The 24,895-nt window shown below is 32.3% G+C and overlaps 1 protein-coding gene and 1 long non-coding RNA gene across 3 annotated transcripts; both read left to right on the forward strand.

Moving 5' to 3' along the window:
- Positions 1-10,765: 10,765 nt before the first annotated feature.
- On the forward strand, positions 10,766-16,725 carry LOC25484217 (uncharacterized). Of its 2 annotated transcripts, XR_003012488.2 has the most exons (4): positions 10,766-10,936; positions 11,093-11,244; positions 16,210-16,254; positions 16,351-16,725. It is a non-coding gene; the product is annotated as an uncharacterized lncRNA (long non-coding RNA). The 2 variants fall into 2 exon arrangements; XR_005642876.1 differs by lacking the exons at positions 16,210-16,254; positions 16,351-16,725 and having other exon boundaries at positions 10,772-10,936; positions 11,093-11,400.
- A 3,285-nt stretch (positions 16,726-20,010) lies between these two features.
- On the forward strand, positions 20,011-24,765 carry LOC25484218 (cellulose synthase A catalytic subunit 4 [UDP-forming]). The gene is made up of 10 exons (XM_013612989.3): positions 20,011-20,163; positions 20,340-20,409; positions 20,500-20,614; positions 20,735-21,347; positions 21,473-21,610; positions 21,945-22,070; positions 22,183-22,395; positions 22,484-22,879; positions 22,964-23,314; positions 23,831-24,765. The coding sequence occupies exons 1-10, from the start codon at positions 20,050-20,052 to the stop codon at positions 24,407-24,409; spliced, it is 2,715 nt and encodes a 904-aa protein (XP_013468443.2). The 5' UTR covers positions 20,011-20,049; the 3' UTR covers positions 24,410-24,765.
- The last annotated feature ends 130 nt before the right edge of the window (positions 24,766-24,895 follow it).

Here is a 24,895-nt window from a genome sequence, read left to right on the forward strand (position 1 = left end):
TTGTCAAGTCGTTGGTGAAATGATTTCGTTTAGTGGAATCTGTCTCGTTTTTGTTAGATGAGAGTAATGTGACATGGTATAAAGAATATAATTCAACGTGAGTAATCTCTGGTACGGTTTATTAAATTTGTATGTGATCTTGCATTTCACTTGTCAAACCTGACTGTATTAGCTCGGAGTAAAAATCCTAGCTCAACTTTCTTGGGTAATCATCAACAATTGAGATACTAATGTCATTATTTGGTCTAGCCTAACATTTACGAGTCATTACATAACTAGCAAGCATCGTATTCTAACATTGAAGCCTATACAAAGCTATCTAATACGAAGATAATCTTTGCCTTTGCTAGACTCCAGTAATGTCTGGTTCTAACTTTGACAAACTCATTTTTTTGAATTCCTGATATACATGCATGCCAAGGCTTGTTTATGCTGCGGTAGCTAAAAAAACCAGCATCCATGTCACATTTTAAGACTTCCAGAGTTGTATTTGTTAGAGTGCACTTGCAGTTATGTACTCGTGTGAGTGATTGTTGAGGATTGTTCTATAGGCATTTAGCAATTGAACGACAATTTAATTGGTAGTGAATTAATTTGGGGTGTTGCGAGCAATTGCTATGTGTTTCTCTTTATTAAGTAGTACACGTTGCTCTATTAAGTATGAACATACCTACTCCGTATGATCTCTACAAAAAAAAAAAGTTGTGCTCCATATGAAGAAAGTAACATGGAATTTTTGCTATTTTTATCGTTATGAATGAATCACTTCGCTTTTTTTTTTTTTTTGTTTTTTTTTTGTTTTGAAGAATGAATCACTTCCTTTCAATCTACTATATCAAAGGACTTCCAAAGTATCCTAATGCTCTATTCATACTAGCGCACCCGGTTTGGAGAAAGGGGTGAAAGTGAAGTTTAGTGTTCTACTAAACCTTTGTAAACCTTTGCACCATTCTCACCTTACAATTGTTGACATAGATGGATTTAAAGAGAGAGTGGTGATATGTTGACCACCATAGGTGGCACACACCTCTTCCACCGCACACAAATGTGACATGTAGCTCTCACCATGCCATCTAACACTCTCTTTTATATGGGATGAAATTACTAAAATGTCATTTCACATGAGGTGTATAATGGAGGTATGAGAATAAAGAGTGTCAACATAACATTGTTGTTAAAGATATGTTTTTTTTTCTTTTCGAAGAGAATTTGTTAAAGATATGTTATTTACGTTTTGATTACTTTATGTAGTAACTCAATGGAATTAACTATTAGCAAGGTTTTTCTCTATTACTAGGATGTAATGTACTGATTTTTCTGCATTTCCATTTAACATACACTGACTCTAAGTAACTTTTACCTTTACAAGAAGCAAAGCTAAGAGATTGCCTAAGAATTGCTCTAGTTTTGTAGCCCTGTCAATCAATGTCCAATGGTAAGCTGTCGATTGATGGAATTTCTCAACCAATTCTTCTAACGGAGTTAATTTATTTTGCACTCATCAAAATCATGACTACCATAACTACTTTTGACTTTTGATTCTAAATGTTCATCACTGATATACTGATTTGTATTAACTTTGGTACAATAACATGATGTAACTTTTACAAATAAATTATCTGTTTTTTTTTTTTTTTATAACATAATGTTATTTTTTTCATATATATTTATGGATTGACTTATATGAGTTTATTTACAAACAGAGTCATTTGTGACACTATATGAAAGACCTTATTAAAAACACTTGTAATACATACATATATAAGTTCTTTTCAATTTATCTCCATAAGTTTTTTAAGATAACTTATGAAAATAATTTATAACATATAAATTAATTTGGTTTTAGAAATAACTTATACATAAAACACTTATATAATAAGTGCTTATGCTATAGACACTTAATTAAGTTGTTTATCCAAACACGAGCTTGTAATTATATGCTTTTGTTTGCACTGGATTTGGCAAAATACATATTGTATGGTAAACTATTTGCAATTTTTCTTTTTAACCTTCTAATAATTGTTACTTGTTAGCATGTCGGCATGATATGATCTGTCCCTTATATTGTATGTTACTTGAAATTCATTTTGGAATTTATTTTGTATAAAGCGTGTTCATAAATTTTTGGCCTTAGAAAAAGCTCGTGAATTTTGATCTGTTTACGTAGAAATAGTGTGTACATGTCGACCAAAATTTAGTACTCGTTCGTAGAAGCATAATAGGAATCTTGGCAAATGTTTGAGTAAAGCACAAGTAAATTAATCACAATGATAAAATCATAGAAGATTGTCTTCAAAAGGTGATTGAAATTAAACACATCACATTGATGTTACATTACTAGAGGACACTCTTCAATCCTTTCACCAAGCTGGGACCATCATTATTGAGCAGAAGGTAGCAAAAGTAAACTATGATAAACTATTCATGATAATATTGTTTTTATTTTTATCAACCATAAATCAGAAAGTGGCATTAAGTACTAGGTGCTTCATTGTGTTGGTGACACTTGAAAAAACTCACCTTTCATGATGTTTTTTCATTTGTTTGAGTAATACAATGAAACTCTCAAGGATGTATAGCTTTCAAAGAAATCAATTGATGAAGTTTCAAAGGAAAACAAGAGTTACCTCTTCAGTGACACTTGGTAATAATAATGTTCAAAGAAGCGTTACACTTGAGTGTTGCTCTTTGTCATTTATTGTAAAAAAACTATTTTGTAAGTTGAAGAATTGTTGGAAACAATCTCTTGGGTGGAAAAGGAGCAGTCCACAGTATAGCTATGATCTTCAAAGCTATTGTCTCAACTTTGATGATGGCACTTCAAATGATTGTATGATTCCGTCTCGTGTTTGTTGATGATCTTTTCGTTTAATCTATTCGCTATTTTTCTGAATTGTGATTAAGTTGATCTAGTGTTTGTTGTTGTTCTGTAATCATATGATAAAATACTACACAAAGTTGCATAATTGTAAATTGATTTCAGATCTTTGTTATCCAACAAGTTTTGCTTAGTGAAGAGTTTGGTTGAAACTTAGAACTAATGTGTTATGTTACATACGATTTCAACCTTAAATCTGGACATGTGTCTCAACGAGTCTAACCCTTTTCTTGATCCATTCCTCATTGGTAGCTGAAATGTTGATTTAAATTATCACATTTATGTATAAATAATTACTTCCGTTGTTGAATAAGGGTGATAAACCATTAAGCTCGGGACTAGACGACCAAGTTATCAGTCTTGTGGAAATCATTAATTTAATGAAAGCTTATCTCTCTTGGGAGAGGTTTTTTTTTTTAATTTCAATTTTCTTCTTATGATATATGAGAAGAGTATGATCCATGGGAACATGGAACCTTAAGCCTGGTTTCTTGCGTTTATTTATACGGTCCAATGATTTTAATCCCTGTACTCAATGATAAACGCATGCTCGGGTGTCGATCAAAATTATGGAACTTCCTGAGGAATATTGGAGAGAAAGAACTCCTTTTGAGATTGCTAGTGCCGTGGGAACGCCCTTATCCATTGATGAGGGAGGGTCATGCCTTCAATGTCGAGGTAATATATGAAAAGTGTCCAGATTTTTGTCATAACTGCAAGGTTATTGGTCACCATTTATCCAGATGCAAAGATGACAAGGGCAAGAAGAAAGTCCTAGTCAAGAAGGATATCAAAAAATTCATTGAAAAACCAGCTCTTGAGAAAGCAAATCCTCCCATGGACGATACTCATAAGGGAAGCAAAGCATCTACTTCTTTTCATTTCGCTTGTGAGAATGTGAGTGGTAACATAGCACATGTTACACTTGGAATCCATCATGAACCTGTGTTGCAACTGGTAATGCCCACTGCACCAGTGGTTCATAACATGTTATACATAATAAAGGCAGCTGCTAATATGGAAAACTCTGTTGGTCATAATTGATACTAACACTAGTGCAGAAGCCATTGTTATTGATACTAACATTGATATTCAATAGAAGAAGATATTCATGTCATAATTGATAGCACAAATAACACTAATGCAACTGTTAATGTTTGTAACACAAATGAAGGTGTCCCAATTGGTGATCCATTTGCAAATGTTGAGACCATAGTCACATATGTGAAGAATTCGGTACGTATGGGGTATAGAGCTTCAGTACGCGTCTGTTCGCAGTACTAATGCTAAAAAGAAACAAGTCCAACACTATATGATGAAATAAGCCACTTCATGCAAAAAAGAATAATAAGCCCCATCAAAGTTGACAGGAAGCTAGTAGCATAAGTGCACAATGATGTTGTTTAAGTCCCATATCGGAAGATTTGAGAGAACAAGAGAAGAAAGCTATCTATAAAATCAACCAAATGTATTGCAAATTATTTGGATTTGAGGATACACAGCAGTGTAGTAATAAATGGCGGTGTCTTCATTTGACCATTGATATTTAGTTATTTTTATTTTAGGGTAATACTCATTATGCTATTGAATGAATGTATAAGAAGGAATAACATAGTTATTTTTTTAGTCTTTGACTATGTGCTATGACTATTTCTTATATATTGATCACCAATATGACTATGTCTCATTTTTTTAAAGTTCAAGCTTTTATCAACCAATTGTGTTATCCTTTGTTTGGTAATGTCAGTTTGTGTGAATTCCACGTTAATTCATGCGTAGGGCTCCTCCTAATCAACATTCCGGTGAGCATGACACTCCTATTTTGGAAGATAATGCTCATATGGAAATATAAAAATAGAAATTTTATTCCAAGTTTATACTTATTCTTAAATTCCTTGAAATATAAAAATGGAAATTTTATTCCAAATATTTAAAAAAATATGTTTGGTTAACTTTATAATATTCCTAAGAACCATAAAAGTAGGGATTATAATAGGTAATTACATATAAATTTATTCTCATCTTCATGAGAACTTTATTCTCACTCTTTTCTTTGGGAATTTTTTTCTATTCCCAATAACTTTTTATTCCGGGAATAAAATTTAATAAACTTGTAACAAACATAGGCATATATATTTCTATCATTTTATTACCAAAAATCAACAAATATAACTTGAAACAAACGTCGTACCGAATACTCAGTTGGATGCTAACCTACTCAAAACAAGATTCATGCCAATTCTAATCCTATTGTGGAAAAGAATGTTCAAATTATTAAAAAGCTTTGGGGTGATATGGTGGAGGAAGATAAGCCTAAAGACTCTCTCTATTGAGGAAAATGCTAGGTGAACAACCAGTGGTTATAACGCCCGCTTTGGGAGGGGGGTGGTTCAAATTTTCGTTTAACTTAATTTTTATTTGAGTTTTGGAATAGTTAGTTTCTCTAATCTTTTTTATTTATTATTTTTTTCTTTTATTTTAATAAATTTATGGAGCCACATTTGATGTTTTTTTTACTCAACATTTGATGCTTGAGAGTTGAGAGCTCCTAACTTATCTAAAAAATATATTTTAATGATGGAGAAAAAGAAGTAAAGTGGTAAAGTAAATTAACAAAATTTGTCAAGAGCTAAATATACAATTTGTTTTGTAAAAAATAAAACTAAGGCATGTTTGCTTCCCATGTTTTCATTTTCTCTTCATATAACATAAACATAAGAGAATGTGGTATAATATTTTGCTCACCATTTTCTGTTACAATTTCTAAAAACAGATTTAGCATTTTAATTTGTTTTTTGAAAATGCCAAATTTACTGTTTTTCATTGTCTCTGAATTCAATCTTCTCTCTATCACAATTGCTTACTACATAGGTTTCATATTATTTTTTTTATTCCTTTTAAACTGCCAAACATAACCTTGAGGAAAATGGTGATGGTAGGGATGGCAGGCCAGCCTGACCCGTTTAGGCCCAAGCCGCTATTAGCCTGCCAAAAATAGGGTGGGGAGGGGTGGATCAACTTAAGTATGTGGATTCAAACACACACTCCGCTCCGCCAAGAGGCGAACTGGAAGGGTTGGCAGGATGACCTATCTAACATCTTTTTCTCAAAATCCTTTTTGACAATTGTTATTAAAAAAATATGTTACCGAATTTTTTTTGAAAAAAGGAAATGGGAATGTATTAAGAAAAAATGGTGTAAATAACAACTTACATTAAGGAGAATAAGTGACCGGCCAAAAGCTTAGATTGAAAAGGCATTGCACAACAACAAAATCATTCCCTTCATGTTTACAACAAAAATATAATGTTTTCCATCCAATCTGAAACAATCAACAAGTTATTTTTAATGGGAAATTGTCAAACAAAGATTATCATGGTATGTTTAGTGGACATAATAATACGATAAAGATGAATATCATGAGAGTTGGATAAGGTCTCTAACATCATAATATTATATCTTTTTGAGTAAATTACAACCCCGCTCTTAAAAGAATTTTGAATTACACTCTTCTCCCATTTTATGTTAAAATATACGCCCCTTCTATTGAAAAATAAAATTTATACTCCATTCCTCTATTAAATGCTTGAATTACAACTTCCTTCCATAATAGTTGAATATGCATTACACTTTAAATTACTTTAATATAAATAAATGTTTTCATGATATCTACTAACTTTGAACTACCATTGAAGAAAAATCAACTTATTTCTTTAGAATTTAAATATCAATGATAATTAAATTCAAATATTTTGTTATTAATTTTATCATTTAAAATATAAAATCCACTTTTAAATAACCATATTTTATTTATTTTAGTAACTTTTTACATATTTCAATTTTATTTTGTGTTATTTGATATTTTATAATGGAGTTGTTAACAAAATTATGAATCAAAAATAGAGAAAAATTAAAATGAACCGACAATACTATTTTTGTTCAAAGTGCGTTATAGATTTTTTTGCCCGATTATTAGAAATAAAGAAATTATTAACGGAGGAAAATGTAGATTTTAACATAAGAGGTAAGGAGAATGTAATTCAAGCTTCTCTAACGGGTGAGAAGTGAAATGTTTTCTAATATGTTTTGTACAAAATGGAAGGAGAATATATATATTTTAACATAAAAGAGAAAAGAAGTGTAATTAAAATATATTTTATGGGAGGGGAGTGTAATTTACTCTATCTTTTTATATAAAGAGAATATCCAATTTTTGCGTAAATTTTTTTATTTGTTTAAAATTTATCCCTCATTTGAATTACTTAATTTTCAATATTCACAAAAAAAAAATTAGATTCACAATTTTTTTACTTAATTTTCAATTTTATTATTCCTTACTCTTTTAAATAATGTATGTCTATGTATATCAAACTTGTTGCAACACGGGTTTAAGTCACCAAGTTCACCACTTTCATTCATTAATTTTTATCTTTTTTTTTTTTCCTTTTATTCTTGTTTGTTTCTTCTTTTATTTATTCACAAGTGGCGTGGGTGTTGAAAAATTTAGCAAATGCACCAAATCGCATAAGTAATAAAGTGATAAGTGCATTGTCTCTTATGAACAAGGCAACACTTCTTTTCGGTCTACAAACGTCGCACCACTTAACCCAACATATTTTCTTCTTCCCCAACAAACCTCCCCACAAAAATTTCCTTTGAAGCATAACAACTTTAATCAACACACTTTTCGACATTTTTAGTAAAGACATGTAAAAGTTTGGAATGACCCCGAAAACCAAATTTAATAGAACCACCCGCCCACCGATGTAATGGCCAATCATTAGTGCCACGCATACAATGGACTACTACCATGATTTTACACACAATCATGATAGTTTAGAGGAGAGTAACGGCCCTAAAATCATAATCTTAATTTGCCATGATCATGGTTGAAGATGCTTACCATCCTTAAATTTCATTGTAGATACATTCAATCAATAAAAGAATTTATTTTAATCGCATTTTACCAATGTTTTTTCTACCTTTAGCTTTTTCCTCACAAACATCTATTGTCACACTTAACACTCTTTTGGACAAATTAATAAACTCATAACCGAAGGATACACTTTTTTTTTCTTGGTGTAATTGTTTAAACAAAAATGAAGCAACTGTTAAAAGCTATTAATCTAATTTTCGACCAACTTTTATGTTGGACAATAAGTTCAAAATTGGTTGCTTATAAGTTATACTTTCTTAAATGCAAGATTGGTTTGAAACTTCCAAAACTTTGGCAATCTTCTCCAAAATCAGTATCAAACTTTTTTGCAACAAACGACATTATCTACCAATTAAGGTTTGTATTATCATTATAATAATCTAGCTATATATGGTCCAGTCAAGCATGAAATGGGTGGGAGGGAACTGATGACCAACCTTAAATTGTAGAGAAAGACGTCTCCACCACCGCATCTAATCTAATTAATAATATCGATAGGCACGCAGTCAATTGCAATATAGGTGGAAGAGGGATCACAAATTTGTCTCGAACGTGCATTTTCAATTTCTCTATCATGCTTACATTTCTCTTTACTCCGTGTATCGTGCAAAAGCAAACATTTTAATTAGTCAATACCTTAATCTGGACGTGTTCCGGATAATTTCTTTCCCTTTAAATAACACTGCTCGAAACAATTGCTGAATTGTAAATTGTATTTTTTTTTAGAGAAAATTGTAATTGTATCTTATTGTAATTTAGAGTATGTTCATATGTGTGATATACGATGAAAGGGAATATAATTTATTATATACAGTTTTTATTTATTTATAAAATTGATTTTATCTTGTTTCTTTCTACTTCACTCAATTTATTTCGCCATATACTCTTATACTTAGTGGATTGCACACTGTCATATGACACTGGCCAATTCAAATGTGATACGTGGCAAAATAATTTCTTTAAACATAAAAAGATGAGAGAGAGAGAGAGAGTAGTTGAATTGACTTATGTGTCACAATTAGATTGATCAATGTCAATGACATTTCCTCTGCAGTGGTACACAAGTGGTGTTAGTTTCACCGTGATATCAACACACTTTTTTTTTTTTTTTTTTGTATCTTCAGCCCAATTGAACATTTACTTCTATCCTACCGCAAGAACAAACACACCATTAATCTTGTAAAAAGTAAATTCGCTGCCATTTTAATAACCTTCACCCCTTCATCCTTCTTCAGACCCTTCAATCCCTTTCTCGACTCCCAAAGCTATCATTGCCTTCTTTTCTATATCCCACCCTCCTGCCGACACTATCTCACCAACCCTCACACTTACCACCCATTCCTCCCCTCCTCCGATAACGAACTCCCTCCCCACTTCCCTCTTTCATAAATTTTTCTCCATCCTCTCTAACCCCTTCTAACCTTGCCTCCATCACCTGCAACTTTTCCTCAACTAACACCTCCATCGGATCACGAAACCTATCAATCTAATTGACTTATATGTCACAATTAGATTGATCAATGTCAATGACATTTTCTCCGCAGTGGTACACAAGTGGAGTCCGTATTTAGTTTGATTCTGCATTGAATGTGTTAATCTCACGTCCATGTTAGTTTCACCGTGATATCAACACACTTTATTTTTTTTTTTTTTTTTGTATCTTCAGCCCAATTGAACATTCACTTATATCCTACCGCAAGAACAAACGCACGATTAATCTTGTAAAAAGTAAATTCACTGCCATTTTAATAACCTTCACCCCCTTCATCCTTCTTCAGACCCTTCAATCCCTTTCTCGACTCCTCAATTATTTTCTACTACCCCAAAGCTATCATTGCCTTCTTTTCTATAGCCCACCCTCCTGCCGACACTATCTCACCAACCCTCACACTTACCACCCATTCCTCCCCTCCTTCGATAACGAACTCCCTCCCCACTTCCCTCTTTCATAATTTTTTCTCCATCCTCTCTAACCCCTTCTAACCTTGCCTCCATCACCTGCAACTTTTCCTCAACTAACACCTCCATTGGATCACGAAACCTATCATACCGTGCAATGTCAGCCCACACCATATACTGTCCAAACCGCAAATTATTTAGCAGCTCTTTAGTTTGAAATTTATTCAAGTTATTTTTTTTTTTTATCTAGTAGTCTAGTGGCTAGAGCTCATACAATTAAATGTGGAGAAGTGGGGTATTCGGGGTTCGAATCCCGACCCCTGCATCAATTATGCAATGTCCCTACCAAATGAGCTAAGCTCACGGGGACGAAATTTATTCAAGTTATTAATTCCACTTTTGTTTTTCTAAACTAGTCTATTTGGTAGTTTTTTTATTGGTTATATTTTTTTTTTACTAAGACCGTTAAGGATTCATCTTTAAACCTTTTTGATTAGTCCACAATATTAAAGAGTGTTAATGTTATTTATAAACTAGATTACGTGAGATTTTTGGTGCATTATAACATTGACACCTCACCTCTAAAATAGAGAACATTAATATTACCAAAAAGAATAAAAAACATTAACCTCTTTAATTAGACATATATAATCAGACATATAGCTAGGTTTCAATTTTAGTAGCCAAACTAACTGCTCAAGTCTCATCATGTCGAGAACCATATATTCAAGAGATTGTGATAATTATTCGTAAAATGGTTAATTAATTTCATGTACCGTGAAATAAAAGAGGACTTTGAGGCAAAGCAAGCAATATAGAAAAGAAAAAGAATTATATTAAAAAACACTTGACAATGACATTTAACTCTCAACTTATCATGATAAAAAAAGAAAAAGAAAAAACTCCCAATTCTTCACCAATAGATGAGTGACATGTTAGATTCAAATCAAACGACTTGACTTCCCAACTCACTATTTGATAGATACTCTTGTCCTAATAATTGAATTCAACCACACACTTATAGCTAATTCTCTTAATTAATTTCCCTAACATATATAACTATTAACTACCAATACCAATACCAAGTACACAAAATAATTTTGTTGGCCTCATTCATTCACCATTGTTGTTTGTTGGTAGCATAATCACTGGATATCACTCCCGAAATGAATCCCATATCTCGCATGCAATACTAGCTCTGATGACTTATACTATATATTGAGGTATTGATATATATTATATTGTGATTCTTATTGTTATAATTGGTCCTCTCTATTCTAATTGACTACATACATTAATGTTATAATTTGTCATGCATGTAATTCTTATGCTTGGATTGATTTCAACTTCTATGAATAATTGGAAATAAATGCTTGTAGATGGATTCCCTGCCATGAATCTTCAAACTAATGGTGTTGAGATGATCTTGGAGCTAGTTAATTAATGGGGTACATTTCGGGAGTGAGAACCAGTGATTAAGCCAGTACTACACTGCATAATGCTGCTGATGAAACTTCTTGAATATTTATGGGTTAGCTATTTTAATTCAACTCATTCATCATAATCAACTTCATTGGTGCATGGTTTTTCTGCAAATTACTAGCCTTTTAATTTGTAAATAATTCGAGATGATTGATGACTCAGACGAACAATGTTGCTATATATATTTTTTGCTATTCATGGTCAATTACTTATCATTTTTTTGAACAAATTACAAACATAATATATACTAATAGATAAAAAGAATCAAGACACAAAGTACAAAGAGTAACAGAAGTACTCAATAAGAAACTAACATAAATACTCATTTGAGAATTGGATCAATTAAAAGCTACTTTTATGTTTTTTAGTGTTAATATATATATGAGATTTTTCTGTGTTCCATTGTAGTGAGACATGAAATACCTACGAATATGTACATTAATAATATTTTTTTTTTTTTGAAGAGAAGTACATTAATAGTTATAATGCATTGGTGGCAATAATATAGTTCCCGGTAGCATCCAATGACATGAAAAAACAACCAAGGTTTAACAATTTTCATCCTGATGATTCTGTTTGATATATTTTCTGTAGTCAAACCCATGCAACCAAAATACAAAATAAGAATAAAAGTTATTTTTTGAATGGTAAAAAGTATATTAATAATGGATAAAGTACAAGTAGTACTACACCCAGCATATAGGAATTAGTATACAACCGGGACTACACATTAAAAAATGAGATAACAACATTATACCACCGGTCCACCACCGAGCATACATTTTAGCGGACTTTGAAACCATTACTATCTATGTCTTAGACAAACAATACATAACCTATGATCTTGATCTTAACTCAGTTGGCAGGGATAATGCATAATATATGTAAGATTTGATATTTGAATCTCAGACATCACAAAAAAAAAAAAAGACAAACAATCCATAAGATTTAGGTCCCCATGTACAAAAACTACAATTTTACCCTCTAAGATTTAACTCCTTTGCATCTTTGATCATTTTGGCCAATTTTGACTTGACCAACGCTGATTTGGCACATCATTAAAGGACATGGCATGCCACATGTTTATATTCCTTTTTTTTTTCAAAAACAAAAAGCCACGCGTGTAAATAATTAAATAAAAAAATAAAAAAAAGGAAATAGGAAAGGGTTGGCACGTGAGAGAACAAGAATCTTCATCTTCTTCCACAACAATATCTTTAACAACAAGAACGACAATCTTAAAAAGTTGTTCAAAAAAAAAACAATCTTAAAAAAAAAAAAACAGAAAATTATCTTCAACAACAATCCAAACAAAATTCATATCAACATCAACAAACTTCAATCTAAAAGCCAAATCCTCCTTTATTGAATCTCAAACATAATTCTCTCCCCAATCTCTTCTCTCCAATGCCAAATCGTTAAAAATATTCTGGGTTTTTCTTTACTATCCCCAGCAACACAAATCAAATATTATGGGTTTTTTTTTTCTTGCTATTTAATCGGTTAATTTGAAGGAATTAGAAGAGAAAAAAGAAAGAAGAAAAGGGAAAAGAATATGTTGGAAGCTTCAGTTTCACCAATGCTCCAAAAACGAGTGAATTATAATGTTGAAAATAACATGATCAGCACAACACGTTGCTCCATAGAAAGAAAGCAAGTGTGCTATTGCTGTTGTTATTCGTGCTTTTCTTATTCTTCTTTAGTGTTGTTGAATTGAAACCACCACCAACTAAATCATCTTCCAACAAACAACACTAACTGTTGAATTTAATGTTGAACCCACATCCTATTCAACAACGTGCCGCTGCATAGAATAAATCATCTTTCAAACCCACCACCCACACCCTTCTTGTTCTTCTTTACAACAACAACACTAAATATTCGATGCACTAAGCCTGCTAAGTTAGTCAATTATCCCTACGTGAAGCTAATTCAAATAGGAAAGGGATAATTATAATTTCAACACCCTTTGAAGCTGCTAATTGAAATAGGAAAGGGATAATTATTTTTAACACCATTATGTTTTTATTTTACGGTGAAATTTGAATTGAAATTGATTGCTTTGAATATGGGTGTTTCAAATCTGGGTTTTCGGAAGAACACATGTGCCAACCCTTTCCTATTTCCTTTTATATTTTTTTTTTAAATTTAAATATTTTCACGCGTGGCTTTTTGTTTTTTTTTTAAAAAAAGAATATACACATGTGGCATGCCATGTCCTTTAATGATGTGCCAAATCAGCGTTGACTAAGTCAAAATTGATCAAAAAGATCAAAGATACAAATGAGCTAAATCTTAAGGGGTCAAAATTGTAGTTTTTGTACATAAAAGATCAAAATTACAACTTTTTGAAAGTTACGGAGGGAAGAGTGCACTTTAATCTAAGATTTATTGAGTATTCATTTAAAATAGATATTGTCCCTTTATATTCTCATTCAAGAACCATTTTTTATAAATATATTATGATTTTGCCATAAAGAGAGTTCCATCATTATTAATTATCTATATAAAAAAAATAAAAATTGAATCCCTCTCCAAAATGAGTTTTAAAATGAAAAGGACCCTACCCCAATAATAGCCACCATTAGGAAATATAGCTCTATTTTTAATTGTTATGTAGTCCAAAATACTAAGTGCTAAATTAATGATAAAATTTTCCGACCTTTACCCATAAATTTTTGGAGAAAATGTAAATATATTTCGTGAACTTCCAAACCAAGCGCACAACGAGTCTTGTATATGTAATGACCCTTCTTTAATAAAAGTTATAGTAGGGATCTTCTCAAAACTAGCTGCTAAGACAAAACTACTACCTTAGAAGGATTCATACTCCTGCATTGTTGACTATAACTTTCATTTCTTTCAGTTCACCCATCAAGTCAAAACAAGGCTCTGATACCACTGTTAGCTAATTGAGCGGGACATTAGAGGTTAGAGACTAGATATGATATCTCATTATTTACGAAACATCAAGATTTATGAAGAGCACGCGAAGGTATAATTGAAATAGGAGGTGTTTGTGGTAGATCAAGGAAAAACAGTGGTGAACTAACTAATGAAACTTAATCCTAATACACCTTGTCTATTATTTGTTTCACTCCTCATGACCGGTAAATAAATACCTACAATCAACTAAACTTATCATCCATGAAATATATATACATTTTAATAATCAAATAAACTGAGTGGTTCATTAACCAAATCCTTGTTGATATATTTTGATACCGCTTTGTTACATCATTTAGGTATATACCTCTGCCAATTCATTAAGAATTGATTCAACCCAAAACTCGAGTTGAAACGAAACTTTTTTTCAACTAATATTCAGCTTGTTTAAAATTAACAAGCAATTCAGCTCAGCTCGTTAGGTTTAATTGAATAACCCAACTCAACCATGTAACCTCAAATTTTTCACGATCCAAAAAATCAAAATTTTACTAAAGGGCCTAATAGTTTTTATTTTGTTTGGCCAAGACCCTAAACTAATCCCGCTCCAAAAAAACCAAAAAATAAACTTCAACCAATTCAATAAAAACAAATTGGAATTGGTACAACACATTAATCGGAAGTTTATTTTTTAATTTTTTCCAACAGGATTGGTTTACGGGCATTGTTTTGCTCACAATCCAACAGTTGTGAATAGGTCCCGAACTGTTCCCATGTTGTTCCAACTGTTACAATGATCAATGGCATACATGACTCTTTCATTTATAGGCAAAGCATTCCCTCTATTGCTTACCCACTTCCGATGTGGGACTTGTAAAAACAATGAAGTGCTACTAACAACGTGGTTTTGCTATTGGATGTGAGACTATTCTTTAATTTTTTTTTCTTCTTCTCACAAGCCAAATAACAAAAGCCTCCACTATATCTCTAGATTCAGAATGTTAATGGCACTTTGCAATAGTTGAGAAGCTTTATATGAGTGGGAATACTATCAACGAACTCTCTTTTGCAATAGCCTCACAACATCCATGAGTCGGAGTACCCACCCACTCTCATTTCTCAAATGTCAAAGACTCCATCAAATTTTCATTTGATTTCTTTCACTCTTATTATATAATATAATTTTTTTTTCAAATATATTATTATTATTGTTAGTTATATGCCTTCGATTTTCTTTTTTACAAAAAATGAATAATTGGCTTTAGTTTCTTTTTTATTGATGATAATCGAGTCAACACATGAATAAAAAGAGCCGAATTATATAAGGTTCAAGTTCAGGAAATTTAGTTAACGAACTTAATTTTTAGCTCAAGTTCAATTCATTTAGTTCATGAACCAAACTCAACGAGTTAATTATCGAATCAAGTTTTGAACTATGTTTCGAATTGGTTTGGTTCATTGTCAACCCTACATGCAATGAAAAAGCAATCCATCCGATCACCATCCAAATTCTCTAATTACCTATCCGACAAGAGTTTGAATACCTAAATATATTCCATTGTTTACCATTTCTTTTGCATATGAATGTCCATATTTGAATGTTTATTTTCTATAATATGCATTGTTTCTCTTTAGTCTATTGATCGTATTTATATAAACACGAGACATATTGTTTGGTACTCTGAGAATTTTCAAGCCACCCTTCTCTATTGGTCATATCTATAATATGCATTGCTTCTCTATTGGCTTTTACCACTAATGATGTAGGGGCAGTGGTTATTGCAAGTTCTGTTACTTTCAAGATAACCCACAGAGAAAATCAAAAGAGAGGACCATGGGTCCATTATGAAAATATTCTTATTATCCCCTATTATTATTATTATTACTAGCGAAAAGATGAGCACTCATATGTCCGTATTTTCGCACTTTTTATTGTGCTAATATTTAAAAATTATGAACGGTTTTTTTTTATTTTTATTTATGAAATTTTAATTTTGATTAAAACTAAAAATATAATTATTTGTTGCTTTAAAATTATAACAAACCAAACTAATCATGGTGGAATGAGGGATCAAAAATGGAAGAATATGAAATTACGGGGACAAAATCTAAATCTTTATTTTTACAGGGACTAAAACCAGAATTCGCTAATATTATAGGGACAAGGAAAGAGGTATTTACCCTATATTTAAATACTTGTGTAACATTCTCCAGACGAGGAGTGTTCCCAATATGAAGAAGTTGAAGCTAACTTTTCTCCCTTGTGAAGGAAAAAGGAGGGTATGCGGCAGTATCGAGAAAAGGGTTGTGGGACTCTGTGATAGTTGATCTGGGTTTGGACCTTAATGTTTTGGCTTCAGTGAAATTAGTTTATGAAAAATATCTGAGTGATTTCGAAGGTTGGCTCAGCAAAACTTCCGAAGAAAAGAGTTTCAAAAATTGGAATGGTACAACTTGCTGATATGTTGGCCCAAATAAATGAGATTGAAAAGAAGGTTGAAGGTACGATGAGAAAAGGGTTGTGGGACTCTGTGATAGTATGATTTTTTTAAGCAAAAGAATCGAGTAAAAGGAAGGCTGATATGTATGTCTGGACACACACTAGCTCATATGATTTTTTTTTTAAGCAAAATAATAGAGTACAAAGACGTCATTTTTTGCAATTTTTTATATAAATTTTTCTGAATTTTTTTATATAAATCCCTATAAATTAGACAACTTCTTTAGATTTTTTGATTATTTGCTTGCAATTTCTTATGTAAACCCCTATAAATATGTTGGAATTTGTTTTCCCCACTTTATAATAATCTTGGCTCCGCCACTTAAAGCCACTACTGATTATGATTCTCCTTTTCTATGCTAAACCTCACTTGGTGGTGATCATCACTATCCACATTAAAACCATTATTTTCGTTGACAACAAAATTATAAAGTTAGACTATTATGAAACCCGTGCATTGATAATATTTCAATTTTTCTAGTTACACTGAAGTATTTTATTTATTACATCCCAAAATGACAAAAACACCTCTAATTCTTCTCTGTTGTCATTGCGATTCACAATCTCAAAATTGCAATAAGGGGATCATGTATAACTTTTTTAATTTGTTGTTCTTGTTAGATGAATACAATAAGATCACGTATGTGAATTATGGGTGTTAATTCCCGTAGCTTTAAAAAATTGACCTATATATGAACTCAATTTCACTTTAATGTACGAGATCTTACTTCAAGACAGCCATGTAAATTCTGGATTTTTTTAGTTGTTAGGTAAATTAAGATTGTGTAGGCTTAATTGAATTCAATTAAAAAAAATGAAATTGCAGAAAATCACTTATATGCGTATTGGAGTATTAATAGAAGACTATACACTTCAACATTTACTCTTTCATCAATCTAGATCACATATTTATAGATGTTTGTGAGAGAGGGTGAAGATTAAATTAAGAGATAAAAAAGGGTTTTTGGAAAAGGATAATTTCGCCATTTTTAAATTGATTTGGGTGTAACCAAATATTTTTTGAGTGTTAGTAGAAAAAGTCTAATATTTCTAATGATTTAATAGCACTTGGTATCATTTCATTGATAATTGTCCCTCTACGAATTTTGAAGGAATAAATCGTCAATTTAATCATAAATTATATATATATATATATATAAAGTTGAGTTCTTACTTCTAAAGAAAAGATAGTCCTTAAAGTATTTAAAATTTATCAATTTAGTTTGTAAAGTATATGAAAATCTATCATTTTAATCCAAATTATCTTGCTAACCGAGATTGAATTGATATATTTGAAATACTTCAAAGACTATTTATTATATTTATGTAGTTTAAAGATTAAATTGAAGAGTGATAATTCAGAGACTCAAATGCTAATTTATTCATTTTTAAAGAGATAGATTTAAAGCACCATTTAAAATTAGAATAAACAAGGTACTTTTGCATTCGACAAATATTTTATAATAATATAGCTCCAAAAAAAATTACAATATAAAAATATTTAAAAGGTTTTTTTTTTTTTTTTTTACAAAGGAAACTTTTATTTATTGGCACTAACAAAGAATACACGAGCTTTTGTCAATAAATAAATAAACAAACTCTTTAAGCTACACAATGCCCCCCCCAAAAAAAATAAAAAATAAAATAAAGTTACACCAACATTTTTTTCAAAAATAAAATAAAACACATCAATGGTAGATGTTTGTATCTCTTGATCAAGGGATTTTTGGTTGGTGTGTGCATGGAAAAACATATATTAAAAGATATTAATCTCCGTCGTAGAGCGTGAGATACTTAGTCTAAAAAAGACTCCTTTAATTATTAGGAAAATTCTATGGTGAAGTTATAAGAATGACTTTTTTGTTGAAGTTAACAATATAACATCAAAAATGTAATGAGTAATACACACTGTTTGTACAATGACATCAAAAGTTCAGTCCTCAAAGTATCATCAATTCATCAGATTAACAAGACTAGACTTAATCTAATTTTATCCTACCTTGTTATAAGCATAACACCCTATAAAGTGTAACACTTAAGACTGTCACATAATAACATCAACTCTGTTTGCATGTTAAAGATTCCAACGATAAAATAATACATGTAAGTCCAAGATGTTGCAAGCATTACTAGATGAATTACTATTGATTATTAATCAATAATCAACAATTTAAAAATGAATCAAACATTAAAATCAAAATTAACTTTTTTAAAAAAGTCAGTTTCCTGACTGCACCGTAGAAACTCCTTTATTATTAGGAAAATTCTATGGTGAAGTCATAATAATGACTTTTTTGATGAAGTTAACACTATAACATCAAAAATGTAATGGATAACACCCACTGTTTGTACAATGATATCGAAACTCCCTAATTATTAATGCAAGTTGAAAGAAAAATTACTGCATGAATGGATTTTCAGGTGCTAAAAAGAAAATGAAAAAGATTTGCTCACTTTCCTTTTGTTATCTTAACAACCCATAGAAAAGGAAGTTAACAATAAAAGATGGCAGAATTATGATGTGCCAACTTAAAATTGACATTAATATCCAACAATCACCCAAGAGGTGCAAGTGCATAGGATTGTTAACAAAATCATGATTATCTTTTATATCACATATCTTTTGCATAAGACAAATGAGAGTGATTTTAATTTCCATCAAGATTTAACCCAATACAACATTAGCAAATAATGTATAGACATATATATACATCAGCTTTCTCCTTCACAGAGAATCCAATCGATGTAAAATGACATTTTTGTTGTATAGTAAAATGTCTACACTCAGTGGCCCTAACCAGTAACCATGTTTCAAAACATAGGGGTAGTGTGTAGTAATAATCCTATAACCTCATGCAGTCAGTCACTTTTGAACTGTTTGATCAAGATTAAACGGTTTAACTTTTAAGCTCGCTATTTTAAATTTAAAAGAAATCAAAATCAGAATTGAAATACGGACCGTCTGATTTTGATCGGACAATCTAGACGCACACAATCTAAATCTTATTACAACGGGGTGCAAAATTTCATCTTCAATGTATTTTTAATTCGTTTTCGATCTTATGTAGCTATAAGTGATTTACATTTGAAAATATTATTTTTCCTACCTAGTGCATTAGCTCAATTATATATGTGGTTTTCATCTACTTTAATTAGTTTTTAATCTTATAGCTAATTAGATAGTATACATTTAAGAGTAAAGAACAATGAAACATATTTAACTCCTAATCATCAAAACAGAAACTATGTTTAGGATAGAGTTTAGGTTAGCTATGTCTATAATATACAAGCATGCATGAATATGCATAAACAAAAGCAAAGCAATCATGCAATACATTTCAACTCAAATCCATGACCTCTCAACTCTCACAGTGTGCCAAAATATTTTGATGGTAACTCTGATATTACTGCATTCATGCATTAGATTCTCTCCTTCTTATAATAAATACCCTCCTTCACTTCTTCTCTATGCAATCCTCAACTCCGCAACCTTCTCTTTCCTCTATGGCCTCAAAAGCCTTAACCACTGGTACTCACTCCCGAAATGGACGCCGTTTCTCAGTCTTTGATGACTCGGATGAGGTATTCAGCATGCTTCTTCTCTTTACTTTGCCGGTTCGACTTTAATTGTTTCTGTTAGATAAAACTTTTATAACTATAACATTAATAACATTAGATTGAATGTAAGTGTATTGGACTATGTAAGTAATCAGAAGGATTATGAGATTAAGGCTTTGTTGTTGTACTGTGTTTTACAGGAAAATGGAGACTGCAATATTCAACAGCAACGGAAACATGACGATTATGCTTTCTCTTTAGCTGGAAGTGGTGAGCATCTTTTTGTGTTAAATTAACTTTGGAATGAATGAAAAAAAAACTGTAATAATTTTATGCACACTTTTCTGAGTTGTTCTGTAGTAGCTAGTAAGGATTTTGAAGAGCAGAAAGCATTCAACTATGATGAAGAGAAAGGGAAAGGAAAGCAAGAAAAGAGAAGTCTTATGAGCAATGACATAGAAGAAGATGACTACCTGTAACTTTTCTTCTCTCAAATACTCTATCAACGCTATGAAACTATGTACATTAGAATGCATTTTCTTCTTCTCAACTCTTACTTAAGATGTTTCTTTCTTCTGTTATTATGATCTTGCAGGCTGGCTGAGTCAAGGCAGCCATTATGGCGCAAAGTACCAATAGCTTCGAGCCTAATCAATCCATATCGCATAGTCATTGTCATGCGTCTTGTTGTCCTAGTTTTCTTCTTCCACTTTCGCATCACAACTCCGGTGCACGACGCATTTGCCTTATGGATAATCTCTGTGGTCTGCGAAATATGGCTCTCTTTGTCTTGGATAGTAGACCAGTTCCCCAAGTGGTTCCCCATGACACGCGAAACTTACTTGGAGCGCTTGTCCATGAGGTTTGAGCGCGAAGGAGAACCGAATCTTTTAGCCGCAGTCGATGTCTTTGTTACCACTGCAGACCCTTTGAAGGAACCACCTATTATAACAGCAAACACAGTTCTATCAATCTTATCTGTTGATTATCCTGTTGACAAAGTAAGCTGCTATGTATCAGATGACAGTGCATCTATGCTTCTCTTTGATACCTTGTCACAAACTTCTCAGTTTGCAAGAATATGGATTCCATTTTGTAAAAAGTATAGCATTGAGCCAAGGGCACCTGAGTCCTATTTTTCTCAGAAAGTTGATTACTTGAAAGACAAGGTACATCCAACATTTGTAAAGGATCGCAGGGCTATGAAGGTAAATACTACATAAAATTAAGCAATCAAATATGACATTTCTTATTTATTTTCTTCTTTTCTAATATTGATTTTGTTCTATTTTTCTATGTGAGGCTTACAACATTTTTCTTTGCAATTCTGCAGAGGGAGTATGAAGAATTCAAGGTGAGAATTAATGTACTGGTTGCAAAGTCTCAGAAAAAACCAGAAGAGGGGTGGGTTCTGCAAGATGGTACTCCATGGCCTGGGAACAACAGCGAAGATCATCCAGGAATGATTCAGGTTTGCCAATTTCATTTACAAAAAAGATAAAATAAAGTCAAACTGTTTCCATATAAGCTTTAAGTTGTTTTCATAAACTATCCTGGAGGGCTTATAGAAATAAGCTGAAAACAGCTTATGAACATGTCATAAAAGATTTTTATAAGCTCTCCTAAATAGTCTCACAAAATGTTTATGTCAGTAGATAAACTCAAATAAGTAAATCCAAATTTGTTATTTGTGTTCTCTTGTTGATTGTTAGGAAACTAGAGGAAAAATCAAGCCTATATTTGTTCGAAATTTGGTTAATGACAATAGATGAAGAACTATAACATATAAGGACTTGCCTTTGTAGGTGTGTCTGGGAAGTGCCGGTGCTCTGGACAATGAAGGTAATAATCTTCCACGGCTTGTGTATGTTTCACGCGAGAAATGTTCCGGCTATCAACACCATAACAAAGCTGGAGCCATGAATTCTCTGGTAACTAGTTCATACTTTATACTTGTGTTAAAGTTTTATTTCATGATGTTATAAAAACATGATATTATAAAAACCATTTAATAACTCTTGAAATGCTTCATTTCCTCAAAAGCTTCGAGTTTCTGCGGTGCTTAGCAATGCACCTTTTGTGTTGAATCTGGATTGTGATCAATACATCAATAATAGCAAGGCTCTTAGGGAGTCTATGTGCTTCCTAATGGACCCTCTACTTGGAAAGAAGACCGCTTATGTCCAATTTCCACGAAGGTTTGATGGCATTGACGATAATGATAGATATGCCAACCACAACACTGTATTCTTTGATGTAAGAGATATTGTTTTGAACTAAAGTAAAAGTTGCAATTTCATTAACAAATCTTTAACTCCTGCCTTGAACTTTTCCTTGTTTGTAGATCAACATGAAATGCCTTGATGGAATTCAAGGTCCAGTGTATGTTGGTACTGGATGTGTGTTCAACAGGCAGGCATTATATGGCTATAAGCCACCATCTGACAAAAGACGAAAGACAAACTTCTCATGGTGTTGCTGTTGTTCTGGTGACTCTCGGTCAGCATTTGACATTGAAGAGATTGATGATGGACTTGAAGACTATGACGAGAAAGAGGAATCACCGATCATGTCTGTCAAAGTTTTTGAGAAAAAGTTCGGAGAGTCACCAGTTTTCATTGCTTCTGCATTGATGGAAGATGGTGGACTTCCGAAAGGAACTAATACTCGAATACTAATGAAGGAAGCCATTCATGTTATAAGTGTTGGCTATGAAGAGAAAACTGAATGGGGCAAAGAGGTAATTAATCCAGTCAATACAAGAATGTATACATTTCATGACTGTCGACCAAAGTGTCATTTATTGACTTTTCTTTCTATGCAGATAGGGTGGCTTTATGGCTCTGTCACAGAAGACATCTTGACAGGGTTTAACATGCATTGTAGAGGATGGAAATCAGTGTACTGTATGCCAAAAAGAGCGGCTTTTAAAGGATCTGCACCTATAAACCTATCAGACAGATTACACCAAGTTCTGAAATGGGCTTTGGGTGCTACTCAGATTTTCTTTAGTGGTTATTGTCCATTGTGGTATGGCTACAGTGGAAAACTCAAATGGCTTCAAAGACTGGCTTACATGAATGCTATCGTTTATCCGTTCTCTTCTATCCCTCTTTTAGTGTACTGCACAATTCCAGCTATCTGTCTTCTGACTGGAAAGTTCATCCTCCCCACTGTAAGTACATAATAAATTTATTACATTTGATTAATAGGTGCATCTTAATCCAAATAGACCCTTAGGAGTTAGGACAAGTTTGGATTGACTTATTTGAGTTTACCTACCGGCATAAACACATTTAAGGCTGTTTGAAAGAGCTTATAGAAACAACTTACGACATGTCAATAAATTGTTTTCAACTTATTTCCATAAGCTCTCCATGATAGCTTTATGCAAACAGCTTATAGCTTATATCAAAGCAGTTTGACTTTATTTTATATTTTGTTATAGAAATAGCTTGTGCATAAGCACTTCTATGATAAGTGTGTATGTTATAAGTGCTTTATTAAGTTGTTTATCCAATCATGGTCTTAACGTGAATACAACATGACTTTGGCCACCCTCATTCACAACATGATCCTAATTACTTTTAAAAGAAGAAAAAACAGCTATACTGATATTAGATTTATGACAGGAGAACAGCTATGGGTATATCAAATTCATGTCTTATAACAAAAGTTCTCTTTTGTGCAGCTGACAAGCCTTGCAAGCATTTGGTTAATGACTCTATTTATCTCCATCATTTTAACTTGTGTGCTCGAGCTTCGTTGGAGTAAGGTTAACATTCAAGACTGGTGGCGCAACGAGCAATTCTGGGTCATTGGAGGTGTTTCTGCACACCTTTTTGCAGTGTTTCAAGGCCTCCTTAAAGTTGCAGGACGCGACACTAGCTTCGCCGTGAGAACAAAATCAGCAGATGACACTGCATTCGGACAGCTCCATCTCTTCAAGTGGACCACTCTTCTCATTCCACCAACAAGTATTGTAATCTTGAACATGATTGGAATTGTGGCAGGAGTCTCTGAAGCCATTAACAGTGGCTATAACTCATGGGGACTTTTATTTGGGAAGGTTTTTTTCTCTTTGTGGGTCATTGTGCACTTGTACCCTTTCCTCAAAGGTCTACTGGGAAGGCAAAACAGAACTCCTATCATAGTAGTTCTCTGGGCAACACTTCTGGCTTTGATTTTCTCGATGATATGGGTGCGAATTGATATTTTCTTACCCAAGAAAACAGGCCCTGTACTCGCACAATGTGGGGTAGAATGCTGAGATCGTAGAGAAGTGAGGGTGGCGATCTTCCCATTTCATCTGATGATCTTTGTTGTTTCACTGGAGTGTTTACCCTTATGAGACAGTAACAGTCAAGATTTATGATGCAAGTTTAGTTAGTTAACTGAAAAGTAAATATTGTTTTGTAACCATCAGATACGATTTCTTTACATCCTAGAAGCATGAATATCATTATCATTTATGGTGCAAGGTTGCTTTGTAACATATGATATGATTTACTGTTATCATTGAAGCATGATATGAATTATGGTGCAAGATTCACCGGTTAATTAAAAATTTAAAACTAAAGATTGCTTTGTAACATGTATATGATATGATATATGATTGCTTGTTAATTGTTATTAGTGCAGCATGAAATATGTACACCTCCAGATTCATGTAGATAATTTCTTATCTCAATGACTGAAGCATATCCTCCTTTGATTGATACAAGGTATCAATCTATCTTTCTATGATATCAAAGCC

This window comes from Medicago truncatula, chromosome 1 (assembly GCF_003473485.1).
Source record: "Medicago truncatula cultivar Jemalong A17 chromosome 1, MtrunA17r5.0-ANR, whole genome shotgun sequence".
Taxonomy (NCBI): domain Eukaryota; kingdom Viridiplantae; phylum Streptophyta; class Magnoliopsida; order Fabales; family Fabaceae; genus Medicago; species Medicago truncatula.